Below are 24692 nucleotides of genomic sequence, written 5' to 3' on the forward strand. Positions count from 1 at the left end.
TGGTATCAAGCAAATATCTTTGTTCATCAGAAAAAATGAATCTATACAGATTTGGAACAATTTGAGGGCGAGTAAATGATGACGCAATTTTTATTTTTGGGTGAACTGTTCCTAGGCAATGTGTAAAGTGATTTTAGCATGATGTCTCGATTTCCATCATTTATGGTAAAGGAATCACGTTCAGTCTGGTCAAATCTGGTTTTCACACACTCCCTAAAGATGCAAATGACTTCCTAAACTCTCACTACAGAATCCCCTCTAGACATCATATTTGCATAGACGTAATGCTGTCCGCCTCACCACAGCCCTCATCCCTTTCTGAGATGGCAAACAAGAGCCGGATTTTTTTCTGTTGCAAGCCTCCTGTCATTTCTCGGATCAGGCTGAATCATACGAGGCTCTCGTGAGCCCTGAAGTTACAGGACCTGTAAAGGCCCCCGTGTGTCCTACCTAGACTCCAACAGTCCGCAGCGATTAGAAAGAGAATGTTATGACTACATCATTTGCATGTCGCATTGGTTTAAGAAATATCTTGGGGACCAAAGACCCGTCGCAATGTTAAAAAGTCTGGAATCACGTTCGGAAATAAAACAAGGTTAAACTGAAGGTGGAGTCCCTTTTAGAGTTCTCAGGTTTGTATTCAAATCAGGAAAACCACACATACGTCTTGCCTTTACAGTAAAATGCCAGACAGCAAAATATGGTGGTCACAATGTGACAATTGAACTGAATGACGAGTGGGTTCATTCGTGATTTTGAAAGGGTGGAAATTTTGAAGGAGTTTCAATCTACGTTGTTGGCATTGGGTCAACGCCATCTGAATGAAATTTGAAATGAGTGTGAGCCTTCGGGGCATTTAAGCGCTACGCTAGTGGAAAACTATGAAAGTCTTGCTTGGCATTTGAAAATCTTGAAATTAGAGCAAGGAACAAAATGTCAACAAGTCAGTACACCCTTTTCTAAGAATGCAAACACACCAGACACTTTCAAAGAATTTTGTGTTTGTCATCCTAAAAAATGTGGGTAAATTGTTAACTTATACCGTGATCAATTCTTCATAATATAGCACTGTGCAATCGCACATTTCTTATTTAGGGAATACAGGAAGTCGGGGACTTTCGGCATTGCCTATTTTATCTGAATGGTCTTTCCAGCACAGGAAATTCCACTGTACTCAGCTGAGGGGAAACAGAGTACAAACTCTTCGCTTGGTGACACAAGGATATCTAACTTCCCCTTCTTGTTCTCAGTCCTCACGCCTCTCCAAAGAACCACACCAAGTGAAGTTGTCAAGGTTTTAATTTAACGCATGTTATGTCTTTCTACAACAGGAAAACTTTTCAACGTATGTACACATTTACATGTTGTTATAAAAATAAATCTGTCTGTATACACAATATTTTACACATCACAGTACAATAGACAAACAGCTGCTGATTTGAGCTGGAGATACGTTCCAACATAGAGCCAAAGGTACATTTGTTGGCTTCCGTCCAGTGTTCCTCTAACATGGTCTGGTGATACACCCACAAATAACCTTCTTTTCCTGGGCTCCCTCTAGATCAGTCTTTCGCTTGAACTGCCAACCAACCGAGGGCCGTTTGCGAGCCTCACTGTGAACTCGTTCCCGTGCTCCTCGAGCGAGAACTGTCCTGCTTCTCATTTCACAGAAATCTGGAAGTCCTTCTGCACATTCCTACTGCCCCATCACTTTGATATCATCATATATCTGTGAACAAATGACGAGACGACCATTAAGCAACAATTATAAAGTCATTTCATACAGTACAGAGACTAAAGACAAGGTACATGTGTATATACACGTGTAATGCACACCTCGCCATCATCCGAGTCTTCACAATATTCATCGCTGTCCTCTGACTCACTATCTGGAAGTTCCCTTAAGTGTGATGAGGTGAGCTCATACAGGACTTTCTGGATGTCTCCGTTCGTCCGGCCGTAGGTCAGGTGATAAGGCGTGTGACCGCCGTACGTTAAACTGTTAACATCAGCACCTTTGCTGACTAGAAGGCGAACTAACTCAAAGTTCTGCAGGTCGACGGCTAAGTGAAGGGCGGTTCGGCCGTTACACTGTTCCTGTTTGAAGAAAAATAGAAACATCTTTAGCCATCTGGTTTCGCAATGTCGTTACATGTTAACGCACAGATGTGAATAACTAGATCCCCTTTTTACCTGTGCATTGACGTCTGCGCCAAGCTGGATAAGGTTTTCGACTAATGACAGGTAACCTTGGGTGGTGACCACGTGTATGCATTTCTGACCTGTGGGGTAAAATTACAACCGGATTAGATCAAACATACCAACTCAATGTCGGTCAAGGTGGAGGAACGTAGACAAAAAAATCTTTACCGTTAAAGTTCGGTGTCTGTAAGATGGCTGGTAGCTGTTGCGGGCAGCCTTGTGTTAGGAGACTGAAGCAGGCCAGAGAGCCCGTTCTGCAGGCGATGTGAAGGGCGGTGTTTCCGTGGTCATCAACCAGGGATGCGTCGCAGCCGGATTTAAGTAACCGGTCTACTATAAGGGGCTGCTCTGTGATGACGGCCAAATGCAGGGAGGTCTGAAATAATAATGCATTTTTAGTTTGCCGTGTCGGTCATAAAGATCACTTCCACTTTTGTGTATTTGGAAGATTGCTGTACCTGTCTTTGGTTGTTCTGTATGTTGAGGAAGGCTCCACCTTTGGATAAATCAATCATCTTCAATGCAGCATCTTGGGCCTCGTGTATGACACTAAGGTGCAGATACCTTTTAAAATAAAATAAAAAGATTTGTGAGAAACAACAAATGCAGTTTCGTGCAACAGTAAGATTCGTTCTTTAAAAAAGCAACAACTCTGGTGTGCAGACGTTTTCTTCCTAGTAGGCACATGCGCAACACGAGCGCGTCAGTCTGGCTGGCACGCGGCCCGGGACTTTCCGAGATCGCCCGGCTCCGCCCACACAGACGCGCCGCCTGCAGAAGCCGCGCCCACATTTATGCTATGCCAGAGAACAGTCCGTTCTGAAGCAGCGCTTCTGTTTACATAAAGCCCATTATTACTTTACGGGCGAACGCGCATGCGCACAACTGTCTTCGAATGGAAAGGGCTTTAACTGCTCAAATCTTTTCCGAATGTGCACAATGCTAAAAACCTTTAAAAGTTATTAGCCAGAAATATGCACATAGTTCAATCATAACAAATTGTAATAGAGCTAACATGCGATCTAAAAAAATGAATGATGAAAAACATTTAACTGGGGTTAACTTTGTCCGAAAGCGATTTTATATTACGAGGGATTTGCATTCAACTACGTGCTTCAGACACCAAACAAGGCCCAAACATACACAGTATCTGCAACCCAAAGCTGTTTTTTTCCGTGCACCACACACGCAGTATACGGTACGCAAATGCACGGAAATGCCCGTATATGGGCAGAAAAGTGTTTTAAATCATCAAAGCACGTACGTGTCTCCGTCCTCTGTGAGATATTTCATCCAGGGCTCGCAGTCAACGTCCTCCTGCCTCTCGCCGTCCACTTTCAACCGATCGAAAGCGCACTCCACATCCGCGTATTCATCCTCTTTGAGCGAATCCAAACCGCTGTCGAGACGGTCATCGGTGCTCGCGAGCATTTTCCCTGTCTTGGAGTCACGGCCATCGCCATTATAATCCATTTGATTTGTTTTGCTGCTTCGATAAAAATCCATTTCGCTTGAGTCGTGTCTGTTGCGCTTCTGTACTGTGACAGAGTTTCACACAACACAAGTACTAAAGGACGAAGAGAAGTGGGCGGAGCTATTCTCAGGGTGGGGGATTTCCACGAGCGCTTGACGCCTGAATTGTGTTTACTGGGAATTATTCGAGCCAGGAGTTTGGGGAATTTTTCTCTGCTTCTTTAAATGGACTATCAGTAATACTGAAAGCCTGTCTATCCCAGCTGTAAAATATCCCAGTGAGAACTGGATATGTGGCAAAAATGCATGTATTCAATGCAAAAGCAGTGTATTTTTGTAGATTGCCTTTTGTGGGTTTTAAAATATTTCATTATGTTTTGCAGAAATATACTGTATCATGCATGCACATGCAGTGCTTTACATATATGTCCATAAAAGAGTATACATATATCCAAATGTTCCATAAATCCTATGAACACAAATGAATCGAGATGAAAAATGAGTGCAAAACCTGATCATCCGTGTTATCCCAGATCCCAGCAATGTTTCAATGAGAATCAGTGACAGCAGGGAAATCTGATCTTTTGTACATGGTTACACCAGTTTAGTGACCTACAAACAGGGGAGAATACTACATTTTATCCTCATTTTACATCATAACTTCTTCGTTTTCATTTCTTATCTTAATTTTTGTTTATTTCTGGGTTTAATAAAAAAAATCTCATATTGAATGTGTTCTCAGACTATTGGACCCCACATTGTATAAAGAAGAACCAAATAACGAAACAACAAAAAAACTAAAGGAAATAATAAAAGAGATAATAGGGCAAGTATAGTCGTTTTTCAACAAGAATGAATAAGTTATAGTCAAGGAAGTAGACTGCACGGTGCCAATGTTTAAGTGTTTCCTCATAATCTGAAGATTGGGAAACTCCTTTGTGTAGTTCAGATTTGCTTGAGTTTGCCCATAATGGCATTTACTCAAAGGAAGCAAAAAAAGAATACATGACTTTTACACAAGACACATGTGTACACTCCTCAAACTCAACACCATAGTTACAGTAACCATGCATGGTAAACCCTGAGGGCAGAGGATGTTCCTCAAAAACGCAACCCTACGGTATTCCCATGGGGAACTACTTGATATTCATGTAAAATTACCAGCTTGGCCTAGAACATGTTTTGTTTATGATACAAAGAATTGAATGTAAGCATCACCAGCACATATACAGTCAATAATGAGTGACCCAAAATGTACAACAACGCAATCTGAAGCAGTCGCTATGCAATGCTATCAGGAAGTCCCTCTGTTTTCATCTGATCAAATACTGGAAACTTTCTTAAATGTTCTTTTTCCAGGGTCATGTGATCAGTGTGGATAGGACGTCCTGTTCAGCTCCAACAGATGCTTAAATGACAAGATCTTTCACCAGCATGTTTACAGCCGGGAATCTTTGGTGGGAGAACAGCGGGTTGACCATTCAACCTCTTCCTCTTTTGCTGAGCCACTTCTTGTGTCACTTACACACAAGCATAAACAGACACTTCCTTTAATGAGTCTGCATGCTACAGAACATTAAGACCAGATATACAAATACAAACACACATCCACATACTGTGTGTAATCTAAAATTGTTCATACAAGGTACATGTGACGGCGGCACTAAAACAAATTAATTTCACAAAGTACTTTGTCTTATGATGGCTACAGGATGACTTTGGGATTTGTCAGACAAAGATAGAAAAAAGTACCATAGTCATAGGATAACAATGTAATTTCACACAAAACATGTTTCGGACACATCAGAAGACCTGCTGACTCACAGGGAATGACTCGGATTGTTTAGATACAGTGTTGGTCATATATGACCCGCCCTGTCCAAATTCCACTGGAATTTCCATTTTCTTCAGTCTAATCTGGTGTCACTGACATTTCTTGTGTACATCTATGGTACGGGTTTCAAAACAGAAACCAAAGTAAATCACCTCTTTACATTGCTTTAGATTTCCCCTATCTTTCCAATTACATACATGAAAGTGTCACATTCCCCAGCCCATACGTTTGTACTGTATTGGATGGGTTTTAACGCGTGGACATTGCACGCCATGGGGAATCCTAAAACTCGTGAAGCATGAATCACAACTGGAATGTGATGTGACTCCACAATCTCACCTGAAAGGGTGAGGTAGTATTAAAGGTTATGTAAGAACAGCTGAACCTTTAATACAGAAATAATGAATTGTATTGATTCTACAGGGGCAGCGCATTCATCGAATATTTACATACCACGTCTCTCTCTCTCTCTCTCTCTCTCTCTCTCGCTCTCTCACGCAAACTGTCCAGACAATCACAGTCTAGTGCGTCACTTCAGTTCTAGATAGAAAAAGGTGATAAATTACATTTTACTTTTATTCACATAGGCATTCAGTCTGCTTTAAATTGAGGAATGTTACAACACAATGTAAAATTATGCATTTGAACAAAAGCAGGTGTCACATTGTTCTCTGGTGCATTTTAACACTTCCAAATTTGGCTGGGAAGTTTCTGGCTCTACCGCCCTCTAGTGAATGAATATATATTCACATTTCATGAATTCAGGCCAACAGACCTCAAAATTAAGTGGTTAGACAAAGTCAGTCCTGGAGGGCCGGTGTCCTGCAAAGCTTAGCTTCAACCCTAATCAAACACACCTGAACAGCTAATCAAGGTCTCACAAAGCAGACTAGAAACTTTCAAACAGGTGTGTTGAGCCTAGTTGGAGCTAAACTCTGCAGGACAGTGGCCCTCCAGGACCGACATTGGGCACCCCTGGGTTAGAGCATGGCGCTAGCAACGCCAAGGTCATCCCAGGGATTGCACATACTTAGAAAAGCGTCTGCCAAATGTAAATGTAAAATACAGTAAATGTGACGGAATGGTTTGGTCTTGACCCAATCCTTCTATTAGCCTAAAACTTATGTTTAAATTTAACACATAAAAATTTATTTGTAAGACTATTGAAAATTTAGGATTATATATATATATATATATATATATATTGGCACAAATGGTTTCTGTTGGAAAATCTGGGAAATGCGTTTGACCGAAAGAAAGAAAGAAAGAAAGAAAGAAAGAAAGAAAGAAAGAAAGAAAGAAAGAAAGAAAGAAAGAAAGAAAGAAAGAAAGAAAGAAATATAACGCGCAATAACTACTCTTGTCCGGTAGAGGGAGGCAACGTACAAATAAATTCATGCTTCAGCATTACGCTCTCGCATTTCACGCAGCGGCATTAAAAACTATTCAGGGATTACGTTGCCACACGTTACCTCTAAAGTCTCCAATAACAAACAAAATATATTGTTTAGCTCTATGTCACATAAAAATTTTGGATAATAATAAAAAATACCCTAACCCTAGAGCTCCACCTTGTGTGTGGGTTAAAGCCCAAAATCATACATGTTATTTAATATATTATAAAAGAAGTTTATACATAGAGTGGGTCATTAAATCCAAATGTATTTATCAAATCCACAACCACCTATCATCCAATCGTATTTGCTGCCATTAATTAAAATAGCCTAAATAAATAAATCAATAAAATAAGTTTACACGTGTAAAAACAGCTGCATATAAAGCATACAGAAACATTTCTAATGATCATTTTTGTTTACAGTTAGTATAGTTTGTCCACGCGTTAATTTAGAGCTAATGGAGGAAATTAGTGTTAGTGATTTATACAACACAAACCCGTATTAAAGACGATTAAACACGAATTATTCAACAATCTGTCGTGCTAATACTGCCAGAGCCTAACGCTGGAGCTGTCCACCTCCTGCGGTGCTGAATCAAGAGCCAACGCGCATAAAAACATCAAGTGATGCTTCATCACTCCCCAACTCCAACAGCGTCCGGCCAGACAAAAACAGTCTAATTATCCCTCTCTATAAAAACATTCCTGTGAATTCCTGCGCCTGAGAAGTGTTAATCCAGATACTGAGAGAAAGAAATCTGCAGATTATCTTCAACAGGGGTTGAAGAGACAGACCAAGCAACCAAAATCTGATGAAGACCATTCAATGACTTTCTTAAATAAAAATACGGTCAGTGTTTTTTTTATTCTGAAACAATGAATCTATAATTTAATATATTTTTATATTCATAATTTATCAAGCACAGGCAGAAGATATGATAATGTTGAAGCTATGACGTCCATCTAAGTGATTTAACAAACTGTGCAAATTGAAGCTTACACGGACAATGTTTAAAAGTTTAAAGTTTAATTGTCAACATTTTAAATGTCAGGTTTTTACATCTTAAATATATATTAGTATGAATGTTTATATGAAAGTGTATATTCTGACTGGTGTAACTGGTCCTGGGTCATTCCACGAAATCGGTGCCTTTTGTGTCCCTGATGAATAATCAAACATAGAATTAGGCCTACTATAACAACAAATATTTTTTTTATTTAAACTGATACCAACACTACATGTTCTTTCATCAATATTACATCAAAATAAAGTCAAATAAATATTATTTAAAATAATTAAAATTGTATTTATACAGGACTGTTCTGTGTCAAATAACATGCACATTAACAGCAGGCCAAACAAAATGCATTCACAATAATTTTATCTAAATCTATAGTTTTACACTGTCTATGCATAAATCTTTCACTTATTGATATGTTAAGATACCTACCGAGATATAGGCTACTGAAGGAAGCATAAAAATGCATGCTGTATATATTACAAATACCCTATTTACACCGTTTAAGCACTAATAAATAGCCAACGAACACTCCAGATGTCCATGAGATTTCTACTAACACCACCAAATTGGTCAAGCGTCCTTACTAGCGGGTTCTCACGCTCATTTGGCGTACAGATGATTGTCCTGGGAAGCGAATGCCAGATGAGCATAATGGGATCCTAAAGGGGTTTGGAGAACCGGCATCCACCCCCTCTACGGAATAAAAGAGATGCGATCTCTTATCTGCGTCTGCAGCTTCACTGGGCGGAGAGGAGCGCTTATCTGCCAGGTTATCCACAGCCTGGACTGACCCCAGCACCCGCTCATCATCTCAGCCACTCTCAGATAGCGTAATGATGCTCTCACATGGGAAAAGCAGCAATAGATATATTCCCATGATCCTTGACTAGTTGACACATGTGCGTATCGCTAGACCGCGTGTTGGCTCCCCAATTACAATTTAATTTATTGCATCGTTGCGTTGCTTTGTAAATGCAATTACGAGCATACGCATTCTATTAAACTATTTTTGTACTTATGATGTGTAAAGTGCGTTACATTTACGAGCACATATGTGTTAATAAAACAGTCGCCTGAAACCAACACTCAGATTCATTTCTGTGCATTGACCTTTCCCATTCTATATCACTGAGATAACAATGGATACAAATGATTTTCATTTTGTTTAGAGCGGATTATCTGTCATGATTTGAATTAGCTTCCGGTATCAAATAAAAATAAATGTTATCTTAATTAAGGCTTTCCCCTTTAAATAAAAAATAATTTACCGACTTCCGAGTCAGAACAAGAAAACGCAGTGCCAAGATGAAATAATGGGGAATCTAAATTAAAGTGATAAAATTCGAGCTAAAAGAATTGCTTAGGGAAATATTGGTGAAAACGTTAAGAGGAATATTATAATAAAATAAAAGAATGGCAGCCAAAATCCTCTTTTGTAAATTGCAGAAGGCAGCCTAAAAATAAAATGACATTATCATCCAGGTAATTTCTCTTTAATGATGAATGTATTCTTAAACAGAAGTGAATGGGCTCTTTCTTTAAAAAAAAAGCTGATAAAATGAATCTTAATAAAAGAAACAAATGGATTAAGTTTAATGGATGTCCATGGGATCGATCTCAAATTACAGAACAGGAAACTGGTAATACAATGTCCATAAAAGCAAACGGGCAAGGTTAAAGCGCACATCTATCATAAATAATAATCTGCCTATTAGAAATGAATGTGTAACCGTATCTCCCCATTAAGGTTCGCACCGCCCCGTTATCTGAATGTCAGCGCTGATTGGGCCACAGACAGTGATCTCGTGAAAAACCTGAAGGCGACCCAAAGGATAAAACATGCGCCACGCTCATCACTGTGACAGTGTATCTAGTCTCCATCCTCCCTACAGTGATTTTATCTGATTGCACCCGAGATCAGGATTTGGGTGAATCAGACGAGAAGATGCCACGGGGATTTTTAGTGAAAAGGACTAAACGCGTCTCAGCAGCATCATACAAGGTGCGCGTTGAAGAAAAAGAGCGCAAGGCGGACTTGCCTATCCAAACTTCAGATGGATCCACGCGTGTCCCAGCTAAATACTCAGACGTGGCGGAACCTATCAGAGAAACATGGACAAGCGATATAACATCTAAAAATGAGCAGGCACATCTGGAGGACTCTAGAGTTGCTAGAGAGAGCAGTGCGGACAGCGAAGATTACGCACAAAGTTACTTCAGTCATCCGGAACAGAACGCATCATCGCCCCGTCACAGCACGAACTCCCACAGTCCGATCAAGCCCGTCAGCACAGAGCTGAAGCAGTCGTTTTTGGACAGGTGTTTCAGTTCACCTGCCACGGCTGAGTCGTTTCCACTGGCCACCCCGGTGTCTTCAATCGAGCGTCTCCTTATGAACCACGCCGACATAAAGTTTGGCACACCTGTGTCTACTTCGGTGCCCGCCTACCCCTCGTTTCACCAGTGCGTAAAGCGCGCGTTCATGGAGTCGGAGCGAAAGAGCAAACCGCCCAGCAAAAAGCCCAAAGTTATCAGGAAACTTAACTTTGAAGACGAAGTCACAACGTCACCGGTCCTCGGGCTCAAAATCAAAAAGGAAATTCCCGAAACCAAACTGGCGCCGTCATCCAGTGGAAGAAACAAGCCGTTGGGTGAGTTTATATGCCAGCTTTGTAAGGAAGAATACACTGATCCGTTTTCGTTGGCACAGCACAAGTGTTCCAGGATCGTGCGCGTCGAGTACCGCTGTCCGGAGTGCGATAAAGTTTTCAGCTGTCCTGCCAACCTCGCCTCGCACCGAAGGTGGCACAAACCCCGCAGCTTAAGCGGTGGAGATGCCCAGACAACCAAGAAGTCTCAACTGGAGGTGCGTAACCACGAGAAGACATCTGTGGAAGGAAAAGAGAACGCCAGTAAGATCAGCGTCAACAATCAGCACCGGCTTGGCACGGACAGCTCCCAACTCCAGCGATCAGCACCGGACAGCAATATGGCGCACAGGTTATCCCAAGACCCACCTATGGACCAAAGGTACCCCTCTACTGAGAAGTGCTTTGACCTGCACATCAGCTCCAGCGACAGCTCCAGGTTATTCGAGCACTGCCCAGAAGAGTCCGACAGGTCCATCACTCCCTACCAACCTTCACCCGGGGTGGAAGACGTGTACGAATGTCACTACTGCAGCAAGAAGTTTCGAAGACAAGCCTATCTGAGAAAACACCTGGTTGCACACGAGACAATCAAATCTTCTTATAATCACATAGAGAGCGGACAGATCACTTTTCCGTGCCACCTTTGCGGTGCGCATTTCCCTTCGGCTGAGATCAGGGAGAAACACAGACTCTGGCATGCGGTCAGAGACGATTTATTATTGAGACCAGATCTGAGCCCTGGAGAGCAACAGATATACTCATGCAAGCACTGTCCCTCCACGTTCTTTAGTTCTCCAGGTTTGACCAGACACATCAATAAGAGTCACCCCACAGAGAACAGACAGGTGATGCTGCTGCAGATGGCTGTCAGGCCGGGATGCTGACCGCAGGCTAGAAACCTGTAATGCGTTATAATGGCTTGTTTTCAAAAGTATAGCCTTGGCTACGTCTAGTATCTTTACGTGGGGATATTGAACTTCTTTGACAACATAGAAACCAATTTATATATTATTCTACAACATAAAGTTTCCTTCATTTACAAACGTTATATAATGCTAAACTTGTTCATGTAGGCGATTTTCAAATATGAAATTGTTACTTCTTCATATTTGATTGACCTCTTTGGATATTATTTAAACTGTGTAGTCTTTTTGTTAAGAAGTTATTTTAAAATGTTACCCGTTATATTACCACTTATTTTAACTCATGAGACTACTTGCATTAAGTCATGATTTGAAGTTATTTTATTGACGTTTGACATTATTATAGGGGAAGGGAATTTATGCATATTTTGTCTCATCGTTGAAGTAGCTCTGATGAAAAGCTTGTTGTGTTTCAATTGTCTTAAGCAATGTATTTATTTATAGATCATGAATTAAAATACAGTACGTTTCATTGCATTTTAATTTACCACAGTTCGCCTACTGTAAAATATATATCATACAGTACATCATACACCGTGAGGAATAATTATTAGAGGCCTACATAATAATAAACCATAAGTGTCATATTTTCCTAAGTGGTCCTGATATTTTAGCTGTTACCCTAAAAATAAAGAGGTCAATGCAAAACTTTGTCTTTGAAATCTGTTTCAAACAAAGTGTCTTATTTGTTATTGGTGTTGAAAACATTATATAATCATCATTTTGAGAATTAAAACACATGCAAGCTATTGTAATGGCGTTACATGAACTAAAGATATGAAGACACTTTTCCTGCAAAAGAAATAACTGAAGACAGAAGACTTCACACCAGAATGAATTAAACGGCACAGGACTTTGCATGTTGTAAGAATCATTTTATTCTTAAGTGTGATTGCGCATCCACTCTCCTCCTTCAACATCTGATACAAATGTTTAAGATTCTACGGTATGACATTATTGTGGATCTGCGTATGTGCGTGTGTGTTGTGCAGTTGTTATATCAACACATGCAGTTATTACTGGTACATGCAGCATTTGGTCAGTAGAAACATACATCAAATCTATCAAGGAAAGTTTTTTTCCACTTGAAATTCCGCACAGATTTCAGTCACTTGTGCGCGCGCAGGCCTTTAATATACATGTTATGATCATTTTAATCCAACAGAGTGCTGCATGATTTCAACCCCATGTGTATATGAATATTCTAAATTTCTAAATAATTTCAAATAAAAAAATGAAACATTAAAAAGATTCCATAAAGACTAACCCTTATGAAATGTTTCTGCCAAGAAAATATACAAACGTGATTTGATCTTAAACATGGGATATTTTGTCAAATGCATCTTGCATCCATCTATAGCATCAGTTACCACTTAATCTATTAAACAATGAAAGAGTGATTAAATGAACAAGTGCCGCTTAACAGAGTTTCGGAGAAAGATGCTCTTGTACACTTTCACATCTACATGTTTACAAAAACTTCAAAGACCAAGTCCAAGTGTCTTTACAAGCAAAATATCACATGACACAGTCCTCTCTCCCAGCTGATCTGCTGAACCAGCACAAAGTAAAGCGTGTAATTCCGCTCAATTTGGCAACGTCGCCCACACCCTGCAAGCTCTGGTAATGTGACGACTCATTCACACTTTTCCTTAAAAATCTCATCCCAGGTGAGATGAAGAGGCATGCATGACGTAAAATAGGCTTGTTTCTTAGGCCGCTGTGCTATGAAACGATACTAAAGCCATACAGAAAGACATTCAAGCTCTATCTGACTTGATGTGGCTTGAGCTTTAATTACCCTTTTGCTTTTTTGGTTGATTTAAATACTGTTAAATATGTACACAGATCAGATACTGTTCATACACTATACACATACATTAAATATGCATATATTTTATATTTATAGATATATACACACAAATAACCGTTACAAATGACAAAGGGGCGGTCCATTATAGCATTAATGATAAAATATTATAATCAAGTGAAAACGGCTTTACAACCACACTTAATGTGATGCACAAAGAAAACGGCAAACAAACCAAAAAATGACCTGTTGCAAGTGTGAATGTTATATAAAAACATGTTCCACATCAGGATCTGAACTGAACGTGACAGCCAGAATTGCTTCAGTTTAAATGAACATCCGCTCCACAAACATGATTTTCGAACACGCCATCACCAGCGTCACCATATAAAGAAAACCTCAGCGCTCAAGAGTCTTCTGTACAATTATAAAAAGTGGCTGATACAATGGCGATCAAAAGGAAACGTTTCAATTTGTTCTCATTTCACTGGCAATCGTAGTGGGCAACACACTAGACCAGCTATGATAACTGTAGAGGAAGTTATTAACACAAATCGACAAAAATAAACATTTCGTTTTCCGCATTGTACATCAACAACCGCAAAAACGTGTCTTTGATCCTACTGGCTCTCAGCTGTGTGGGAGGGCGTGGCTGCAGTTCTCATGAAGGTGTGGTTTGTCTCGGACCGTGCAATGGGCGGAGTCCTGAAGTGAGAGCGAATGGCGTGACGTTGCATTTTGTGCATCTCTTCGGGATGAAAGGGTCAAGTCTTGTTGGCAGAGCCGGAGGAACGGCGTAGCTTCATGGACATCCGGCTCTTGCTAGCACGAGGCGACATTGGTGAGGCTAAATCGTTCCCGTCTACCTGCATTGCCAGACTTTCGGCCAGTTGACTCTCGATGCATGAGCCTGCGAGGAATGGGACAGTAGAAGAAAGATATGAGAGCCTCCCTCCGCTTGTTTTTAACACATGTCAGACCGGCGTTCAAAACATAAATGTGACATCTCCTAATTTCACCATTACATGATTTGTTAAATTAGAGGTGGGAACATGAACAAAACAAGGAACGTATATAATATAAATATCTACGCTGAGATATATGGAGAAGTTTAGAAAAAATATTTTTAGACTCGTTGTGAATTTCACTCAAACTGGAACAGGAAAATTCTTTTTTAACTTTTTGATCACTTAAACGCGCATAACCAATTGCGCTTTACCAGAGCAAAGTAAGTGTGAAAAGTCCTTCCCTCTGAAGGGAGTGAGAGGTTAATGTACCAGTGCATTGTGGGTGAATTTCACAGAGCGAATCGCTTGGGGATGCTGGGGCTAATCAACGCTGAGATCTGACACCTCGCTTTACAGATGAGACCAACAGGGGTGCAAGTTACAATATGGCAACACAAACTACACTGTAATGGGGGGGAAAATGAAAGAGAAAGTACTTTGCCGTTTTTCAGTTTCAGCATACCATTCACAGCTAGCGTGAAACACCTTCCTTTTCAAGCCTTTGCCCTTTACCTTGATGAGCCCAATGTTTTCTACTGGAGGTTTGGGAAGGAGCAGAAAAATCACAGCATTTCTCTCTTGGGTGAAAGAATGAGGAATAGAGGACAGGAAAAGTGGGAGTGTGGAAGGAGAGAGAGACAGAGAGAGGGTAAATGTGAAAAGTGATGGGCACAGATGTGGGATGTAAGAGGTTGTAGAGAAAATAATAAACAGAGGAGGAAGAAAAAGAGAACATCAAAGATAAAGGTGTGAGCAGGTAGAGAGGAATATCAGTAGCAGGTGCACACAAAGTACAAGACAACAAAAGCAAGAGCTTAAGAGCTCTCGCACTAGCACACACGCGCACGCTTCTCCGCTCAAACCCATACACACAACAAAGGAAAGATGTCACCATTACCACCAAGTTGCAAATCAATTTCCATCAAACGGCTGTGATGCTATTCCCACCAAACAGCAAGAAATTATTTTATTTTATATTGAAACTTTAACACTATGACAGATACATTGCAACTGTCTCATATAATGCCGCCCTTGTTAAAAAAAACAAGAATATACGGGTTGCCAGTTCTTCTATTTTTAAACCGCTGCCGCAGGTTGTTTTTTATTCCGTGGGTTAAAAGTGGAAGGATTTTGATAATCCGCTGTCATTTTTTAAGGTAATATGAAGTTATTTATGAAAACAGACTGTGTTTACAAACACTTCTATACAGTCATGTTAAAGTGATCCGAACAGCGCCGTCACCCATTCACTTCTATTGTAAGGACACAAAACCAATGCAAGTGAATGGAAGCCGGTTTACTACATTCTTCAAAATATTTTCTTTTGTGTTTTGCGGAAGAAAGAAAGTCATAGAGGTTTGAAAAGACAAGAGTGTGAGTAAATATTAGGGATGGGGTTGTTGGGCTTGTTTTGATTGGTCGTTGTGCTAGTTTTGTCACGCAGATCTGGCAAGTCTGACGCCGGCCCGGCCTGATCCTATAGGGGTGGTTTCCCAGTCATGGGTTAGACTAGTCCTAGACTAAAATAAATGTAAGAGCAGTCTAAACTGAAAACAACTTGCACTGACATATGTTAAAATACATCAGTGCCTTTGCGTTGTCTCAAAAAGCACACAAGTTATGTTTTAGGAAGTAATGTTTGCTAAAACGACTTAAATTTGCTAATTAAACTAAGCTAATCCCTGTCTGGGAAACAGCCCTATACAGTTATTCTTAAAGAGTACATAACTAGGGATTTTCAAGGTCCTACTTTGGTTTATGGAGTGTCCGACAACAAGTTTATGTACATAGAAGGTGTAAAAACACTATTATTTCATAATAATAGGCAGTTATTCTTATCTTACTTCTTAGCTGACTCTCAAATGATTCTTTCCGCGATTCACCTGTCTAATCCCCTCCTTTCCGCTATCCTAGTCTGCTGTGATTGGTCAAATGGTCTAGTCTGCTGTGATTGGTCTACTGCGAATGAGGCTCATGAGCTACAGTGTTTGGGGGAGAAGAGTGTAGTTTTCGCGGGCAGTCCTAGCAAAACATAGGCGGGGACTATATGCAGTGATGTAAATTTGCGGCGGTTCGCGAATCGGACAAGGGACGACTCATTTGTGTGATTCAGAGTCGACTCCTTTTTTTCCAAGCCAATAACTTTGTTTTTCATTAGCCTTCGGATTTAAAATTTGGCAGACTGCTTACTTTCAAACACGGCAACATTACACACTGCATGAAATGTCATTTTCATGATTTCATGTTATGTACTCTTTAACTATTTTACAAGGTGGCTAATTTGTGTGAATTCGTAAGATGTTAAGTGCACAAAAACATATTTGCTTGCAAAAAACAAAGTCCCATCCCTAAACTTAACCATCGAAAGCAATCAATCGTAATAATATGTACGAATGAAATTCAAACGAATCAGCCACTTTGTTTTAATAATTGCGAACTGCCAAAAGTTGATGTTGGCCAGCCTGTAAGGCTAAGAATCAATGACTGCAGATAAAACTATTTTTTTAACAATATAATATAAACCTGAACTAAGAACGCTGCAACAGCGATCTCTTACACTAGTGTTGTAATTCGCATGGTTGCTGTGATACCAGACCTTTCCGGCATTCACATGATCAATTACACACTTCAACAAACACATGTGATATAAACAACAGGAGTGGATGCGAGTGATGCCGTGAGATCATGCCAAACACATATGACACACATGAGAACCGTAGAGGAGTGTGAATGTTGATTAGGAGAAGTTAGGAATCCGGTGTGCTCATGCCATGCAGATTCCAGCTACGCAAAATACAGAGAACGGAAAACAGAACGTGGAAAATGAAGGGGACACATTACAGTCTGAAAAGGAAACAAAGAGCGAAAACAGAAGGAGCTCATAACCTTGTTACAAGCCAAACAAACAGAAAAGAGGCAGCCTCGAGTGTACGGTATCTTCAGGACTCTTACCTTTATCTTACAAGTGATAGATTATGATCTGAAGGGGAAAAATAAGATCAAATAAAAGTAAAATGGAAATGTAAAAGAAAGGAAAAATGATCATTTGGGTTTTGAAGCCAGAATTAAAGCGTTGGGTTTGAAAAACGACTTCATTTGCATTCATTTAAACTGAAGGAAACCGGCACGTAGCAGATCATTTTTCACTCTTAAATCAAATTGTTTTATAATAAATAAACAAAAAATAAAAAATGGAATTGTGTACAGGCATGCATGCGTTTTCAAATGAAAGGGTCAGATAATGACAGATTCACAGTGTTCTAATCACATCATCCGTATGTGATGTGATCGTACACTTAAAGGGATAGTATAACAAAACAAAAAATCATTTCAAACCTGCATGACTATCTTTCTTCTGCAGAACACAAAAGACGATATTTTAAAGAACGTTGGTAACCAAACAACACAGGCCTCCATTGACTTCCATTATATAGACACAAAACCACATGAGTCATTTCTCAAAATATCTTCTTTTGTGTTAAACAGAAAAAAAGAGTCACAGAGGTTTTAAGCAACATGAGGGTGAATAAATCATGACAGAACAAATGTTATTTTTGGTTGAACTATCAAAACATTTATCTGCCCTTGCATTTGTTTACTCCAAAGTGTCTACCAGGCTAGAAACAAAATTCCCACAAATTTCACAATTTTTTTTTGCGAAGTTTAAGATACGTTTTATTTACACTTGCTTCTGTTAATACAAACCCATTCATGTGTGCCACTGTTTTAAATAGTAGACAACACAAATAAAAGGACTTGTATCAACAAAGACATGAAAATCCCAGTGTCAAAGAGTCGAAAACCGGATGGTGTGCAAAATGACAGAAAAACAAAAGAGAGTCAATGATGCCAACCTGCTTCAGATGGCAGATAGTGGAAAGGTGCGGGGCAGAAAACACGGGCGGCGTAGTCCTCAAACGTCGTGGCTTCAGAATGATGCTGGACTATGGTTTCCAAATACCTCGCTCTCTCTTCATAACTGAGAATGTGAGTTAAGGTCAATCAAGGTTTGGTGCCAAGCGTCAAGGGAAAACAAATTAATAAAGAAACTTTCCTAAAAAGGTCAGAAAGATACCAAGGATGTCATGGGTTAAGGAAGCAACAACAACAATTCTCCCATCCATCTGTAAACCGTATTACAAAGCTGTCATTGCTTTATGTATGGTGACATTGGGTATCAATGGACATCTTACTGTCTGTATTATTTGGTTAAGAAAAATGATGGTATTGAGTAAATGGAAGGGATTGGATTATGCCGCTGCGTATGGGTTTAAAAACGAAGGGATTCTGTTAATGGGGGCGATTCGATTAAGTAGTCCGGTGGCATATGCTCTTTTGCTGCATTCATAACTCAGTAAGCTAAGAGCACAGGGTTTGTATAACAAGGAGCGAGCTGATGGAGTCTCGGCAAGAAAGAGACAAACAAAAAAAGAGTGAGAAGATATTCTGGGCTCCGTTTCTTTGGGTGTTTCTGCGGGTGAAGAGGCGCACGCAGCGAGGAACCTCGAGACTGGTGCGGATCCGCCGTTTGCCTTTTCCTGTCTCCAGCAGACCCGTTTCCTGCCGTCGGGTCCCGCTGTTTGAGAGCGAACCCTGGGATGAGCGAGTGAGAGGTTCCCACAGAGGTGAAGAGAAAGCAGCTAGCAAAAGTGTGGGTGTGATGTGACTCCACGCGTGCCGTACTACGACCACAAGAGTTTGCAAGCACAAAGGCACCTGCTGCCGACACACAGCCTGTCAAAATCTTGACAGCTGTGTTAACACGGAGCTCAGAATAACACTTGTGAGGTTCAGTCACTGCTGTTACGACTGCACGAGTACTGTACTTCTGGTCTAATTAGTTCGTGTCTTGTTTTGGGTCACGGCTTATAGTTTCCAACAAGACAATTTCCAAACTACACTCTAAAAATACTGCATTATTTTCAACCCAGCGTTGGGTCAAAAAGGGACAAACCTGGCCAAATCAAACTATGTTGGGTTGTCTCATTGTTGGGTCAAATATAAACATTTTCAAGGACAATTTAACCCAACGATTGGTTTTGTCTCTTTGACCCAACGCTGGGTTGAAAATAACCCAGCATTTAGAAAATACTATTATAAGGATTTTCATGGATCTGAATGGCTACAATACATACAATACAAACAATACAAAATGCTGGGTTGTTTCAACTCATGCTTGGGTAAAACACGGACAGACCCAACCATTGGTTGAAATTAACCTTTAAAATATCCAAATATTTGACCCATCTTTGAGTAAAAACAACCACGCATTGGTTAATTTCAACCCAACGGTTGGGTTTGTCCATATTTCTACCCAACCATGGTTAAACAACCCAGAATGTTTAGAGAAGAGCTTCCCAAATTTCACAAAAGCTTCAAGCCCCCACATATTTTGTCTCATATTTCGTCAAATTAAATATACACAATAAAGTGTCTTTAAATAACGTTTATTACCAGTTTGCAATGAAATCCCAAATAAAAACTGAACTATATCATATTTACTAATAAACTGTAGTAAAATTTCTAGATTCTGTAATGTTTGTTTAACATCACTACAGCAAATATTGAAGTATAATACAGTTTATCAATTTATAAACCATAGTACACTACTTTAAATATAATATCGTCATGGTCCTTCCGATCCCTCAGCTGTGCAAATTTGCTAAAATAATAAGACAAAAAAACACTATTTAAAAGATTAAATACGGTGTTGTCAAAGATGACAAGCACCTGTTATAAGATATCTGCAAAATGCAGTGACAAACGTAAAGGGTGACTAATAATAACGAAAATGACAAATATGGAGCTTAAGGTTTCAGAAGGACAGCACTTGTACACTGTAGTAAATAATCTTTTAAGTTTTTTTTTTATGTGGGCTACCACAAAATTTGCAAATCATATTCTGGTGAGGGCAAGATTTTGGGATCCACTTCATACCATTTACAAATGCAAGACACAAAAGCAAGACCTTACGAAAGAGTCAGTTAACAAACCTTTCAGCAAAAAAATGATGACGATATTTTTACTGGAATATTTTAAAACTTTAGCCTGAGCTACAGTCTCCTGCGGCCCACAGTTTGGGAAGCACTCTTTTAAGTGTTCAACAGCTTAAAATGCGCCAATAACCTAGTTTGGATCTTGGCATTGAACACTTAAGATGAATGGTTCGCGGTCAGAACAAAATGAAAAGTGGACCAGATTTCATGCTGATGGTCAGACGTTTTGCTATGCTAGACTAGGACTCCACTAGCTTAGCTGGTCCAGGACAACCATGGGCTAAAAAGAAACGGTGAGCGAGAGATAGCGGACGTGATCAGCACCGCTGTGAGTCTTAATAGCGCTCTCCGAGCCCCCGACATGTGGCCACCATCGTGAACCTGAGATGAGCCTCTCATCCACCCTGTCACCAAGACGACAAATCCCCAACGCTGCTGACTTCAGACGCTCTTTGTATGCCACAAAAAGAGAGGTAAAGAGAAAAACAGTTCGTCTTTTTCCCTTCTCTTTTTTTCTCCGCGTCGTGTATTCACCCAAATAGCCTGGGCCCTGCATCCACTGTAATTGAATTTTTGATGCGTGGTGTTTTTTTATGATGGCTTGTTAAAAAGGAGAAAGTCCTTTTAAGAGAGTGCGTACCTGGTTCTTGCGCCCTCTCTAGCATCACACGCTAGAAGAGGTGCGTAGGATAAAAAAGAGCCTTTTGTGCATTACCAGAAACTAATTTTCCCGGCGGATGAAAGGCAGGAGGTGGGCAGGGGGACACTCCTGGCCTCTTCCCCCCTCCTACAGAGCTTTTCATTGTCACCGCGCTGAACTCCCGGGTTCTGGAAGGAAAGAGAGAAATTGCCACTGAAGAGACAGCAAAAGTGAGCTTGTTAGCACATTAGGAGCGAAGAGCTCGTGGTGGGCTCCAGGAACAGTCCCCGGTGGTGTGTTAATTCGCCACTCTGAACATGCTGCTGCTGATAGCCTCCAAATTGATCACTCCTGCTCGCGCGAGATTTTTTTTTTTTCCAACCCTCCCCCATCTATTCCTCCAGCTCCGAGCGAGTGTGACTGGTGAACGTTCTGGAACGAGTCAGGCCACCTGAAAAGTGGAGATGATGTTCTCCCGGTCAAACCCAAATCAAAGTCAGGGTCACTTCTCTGAATGTTTGAAATTAATTGTGTGGAGAAAATGATCAAATATAATTGTGCCTACATATTACTTTTTATATTACAAAACACATTTTCTCATAAAAAAATGTATCGGGAGCAGCCAATAAAAACCCAGAATAGATTTGTTAAAGGGAAAGTTCACCTCAAAATGAAAATTCTGTCATTGGTCAACACAAAAGAAGATTTTTGGGAGAATGTTGGTTACCGAACAACGCCGGTACGCATTCACTTCTATTGCGTGGACAAAAAAAACAATGCAAGTCAATGGGTACCGTCGTTGTTCGGTTACCAACATTCTTCAAAATATCTTCCTTTGTGTTCAGCATAAGACAGAAAGTCATACAGGTTTGAAATGACAAGAGGGTGAGTAAATGATGACAGAATTTTCATTTTTGGGTGAACTATCCCTTTAAAAAAAGCATCCGAGATAAATAGCCAAAAGAACATGTGTGCAAATTCTAGGCACACTGTGACTACACTGAAGATGCTAAGATAGTAACATTTGTGTTATTCTATCATTTTTTTTATAATAACAATGTGTTAGTGACCCTAAACCTAAACCCATAAACTTTTAGGTAAGTTCATAATGTCCAATATAGTGTCAACCAGACACTGGCAGTGAATTATTTATTAACATTATTAACATGATACCATTAATCATGGTTATTATTAATATCACAATTATTGTCACTACTGGTATACTGTGACACACAAATATAAATGAAGAATGACTACATTTTTAAACAGTTAATCAAAAACTGGCCCTAATGTTCTCTTTTAGACAGATAGTACTAACCGATGACCCCTGAGAGATCTCTACTGCTGAACAGGCAATGACGGACACAATCACCATGGCGACAATTCATCACAATTACTATAAAAAGAAATGACATTCACGAGTGAGTACACAACGACACACTCCACACTAAAGTCTGAATCATAAAATACAGTGACATGATCTGTTTTTGTTTATGTGGCCTTTTTTCCCTCAAAGGACGTGTGCTTGGAACGTCATCCGAGCCGAGAGTTCTGGGACAAACGGATGTGTGACAGCGCTGCCAACTGCGGCCGATATCTCCACTTTCCAAGCGCACAGCTATTCCCTGCTCTCGCCTTGCAAATTAACACAGCGCAGCGGCTGTCGAGGAGAACACGCTCCCAAATCACACACACACGCGGCTCGTTTTAATTACACACATGCTCGCTCATTTTCTCCACATGGTGTGGTTGTTATTATGTGTGCTGAGAATTCCTCCATAGGACATCATTGGCACCTTTCAAAAGAAACCCAGAGCAAGATCTGTAGCCCCACAGAGAGAGCCACTGCCCGGCTGCTGACTGTCTCTCATATCCTCAACACGTAACCCGGCGGGACGTTCATGGAGGAGTCCGCTCGCCCAAACCACAGGTGCTTTTGTCGAGACACATCTGTCAAATCCTGTGAGAAATCGCCGACTCTGCCTGTTTCAGAACACAAGTCTCAACACTGAAGCGATTCAAAGTCCACATGCACTTAAAACTAACTTGCTATTAAAGGGATAGTTTACCCAAAAATGAAAAATCTGTCATCATTTATTCACTCACTCACTCTCATGTCATTCTAAACCTGTACTACTTTCTTCTACAGAAGTGAACGACGTGATGGTAAATAAATATAGAAAGAATTTTTATTTTAGGGTGAACTATACCTTGAAGATCTAAAATCGTCCAAACAATTCAATCCAACTACACTACGATTCAAACATTACGGGGCGCTTCACAAAAATGTTTCTGATGATTGTAAAAATCTTTGATCTGATGGCATATGCTTATATCTTTGAAATTATCTTTCCGAAAATATTTCTAACAACTTTTGAAATGCATGATTTGGACCAAATAATGACAAAAAAGCAGCCAATAAGATCCCAGAGCAGATCAAAACTCTTTATATTGTATCCAAGTATTGTTTAAAAAGCATCCAAAGAAGCTGCTTGCTTATAATAATATATAAATCAAAATATATGTAATAATAAATAAAATATTATAAAATATAACCATTTAGATTAATTTAGGATATTTTAGTCAAAACAACTCTCACGTTTACATTTGTGTTATTCTATAGTTTTGATGAATTTACGCTCTTTAAATGACCCTAAACTTATGAAAGGTAGTGTACACATGCTAAAACCCTGATTAAAACAAAAATCTAATTCATTCAAAAAATACATCTATGACAACCAAGATCTGAGCCGCCTGAATCCACCATTTCTCTCCATGCAAATACATCTGCCCCTTTAACAGAGAGAGAGAGAGAAGTGACAGAGAAAAACATCACACAAATAATCAAATTTGAGGAGTTTTACAGAGCATAATTACAGAAATCTATGTGTGCCCTGAAGTACAGTCTAATCGGTTTATTTTTCCATCTGATGCCCGCTGATATCGTGGCCCTAACAGTGATTTTATTAGCGAGACACGGTGCTGCGGCTGGCTGCCATAGACCCGTCATTATGGCCAATGACTCCGCGTGGCGCAAGCAGATGAGAAGGAAGATAGCCCAGACTAATGCATCGTTGCCTGGGGCTTTAGGACACTGATCTGGGCCTGGGCTCCAGCATCACAGCCTCTCCTATTAATCTCAGCTGAAACCAAATTGGAAGGCTCGTGAAATACAGCCCGGAGAGCGGACGGGCCGATTTATCGCCCTGCGTTCCGTCTCGCCGCCCCAGGGGGAAGGTGATGTGCGTGCTGCCGTTGCAAATGCAACGTTTATTTAGCATTCACGAGGCGCAGGTCAGCGCTAATGCTATCACAGAAAGGCACACGCACGCCGGACGACACGTACGCGGTGGTTCTGATTAACGTGAATGAGTGAAGGTGGGTTTGCCATCTGCCTCCGCGCATGTCTTTTTATTGAAACAGTAACCTGATTTTGTGGTTCGAGAGAAAGCCGTGATTCTTCACCCCTGCTTTCAAATGCCAAGGCTATTCATTCTTTAAATCACATTTAGCTGAGCAGAAACACTTAAGGTCAGAAAGTGGAGAAAGAGGGTTTATCATCTAAGACCTTTCAGCAGGTTTTAATGATCTTTTTAAAGAAAAAGTTCTATGAATCATAAGCTTGCCAGATGTAAACATGATTTTCAGGTAAGACCATATTTTTCCATATAGGCCCCATTAGGTCGATCCGACATTGAGTCTCTCTCTCTCTCTCGCTCTCCTGTTGAAAGCAAACAC

General features: G+C 40.3%; 3 protein-coding genes across 14 annotated transcripts in view; 1 reads left to right on the forward strand and 2 right to left on the reverse strand.

Moving 5' to 3' along the window:
* Window positions 1–1281: 1281 nt before the first annotated feature.
* nfkbiab (nuclear factor of kappa light polypeptide gene enhancer in B-cells inhibitor, alpha b) lies at window positions 1282–3752 on the reverse strand. Its single transcript, XM_057343797.1, has 6 exons — window positions 3467–3752; window positions 2661–2766; window positions 2371–2578; window positions 2194–2282; window positions 1837–2097; window positions 1282–1729 (listed from the first exon to the last, which is right to left on the reverse strand). The coding sequence occupies exons 1-6, from the start codon at window positions 3706–3708 to the stop codon at window positions 1697–1699; spliced, it is 939 nt and encodes a 312-aa protein (XP_057199780.1). The 5' UTR covers window positions 3709–3752; the 3' UTR covers window positions 1282–1696.
* Window positions 3753–9546: 5794 nt separating this feature from the next.
* Window positions 9547–12183, forward strand: LOC130560448 (insulinoma-associated protein 2). The gene has a single exon (XM_057344211.1). It carries the CDS (start codon window positions 9873–9875, stop codon window positions 11460–11462), a length of 1590 nt encoding a protein of 529 aa, XP_057200194.1. The 5' UTR covers window positions 9547–9872; the 3' UTR covers window positions 11463–12183.
* Window positions 12184–12361: 178 nt separating this feature from the next.
* Window positions 12362–24692, reverse strand: part of ralgapa1 (Ral GTPase activating protein catalytic subunit alpha 1) — a 57596-nt gene continuing 45265 nt past the window's right edge. For 5 of the 12 annotated variants that reach the window (XM_057343049.1, XM_057343051.1, XM_057343048.1 and 2 more), the window contains 3 exons: window positions 18173–18297; window positions 14782–14896; window positions 12362–14221 (listed from right to left, as the gene is read on the reverse strand). In XM_057343049.1, coding sequence (XP_057199032.1) covers window positions 14134–14221; window positions 14782–14896; window positions 18173–18297 — 328 coding nt within the window. In that variant the 3' untranslated portion in view covers window positions 12362–14133. Of the gene's footprint in view, window positions 14222–14781; window positions 14897–17270; window positions 17299–18172; window positions 18298–24692 lie in introns of those variants that run through there. The other 7 variants (XM_057343050.1, XM_057343057.1, XM_057343059.1 and 4 more) reach the window with 4 other exon arrangements.

Source organism: Triplophysa rosa, linkage group LG10 (genome assembly GCF_024868665.1).
Source record: "Triplophysa rosa linkage group LG10, Trosa_1v2, whole genome shotgun sequence".
Taxonomy (NCBI): Eukaryota; Metazoa; Chordata; class Actinopteri; order Cypriniformes; family Nemacheilidae; genus Triplophysa; species Triplophysa rosa.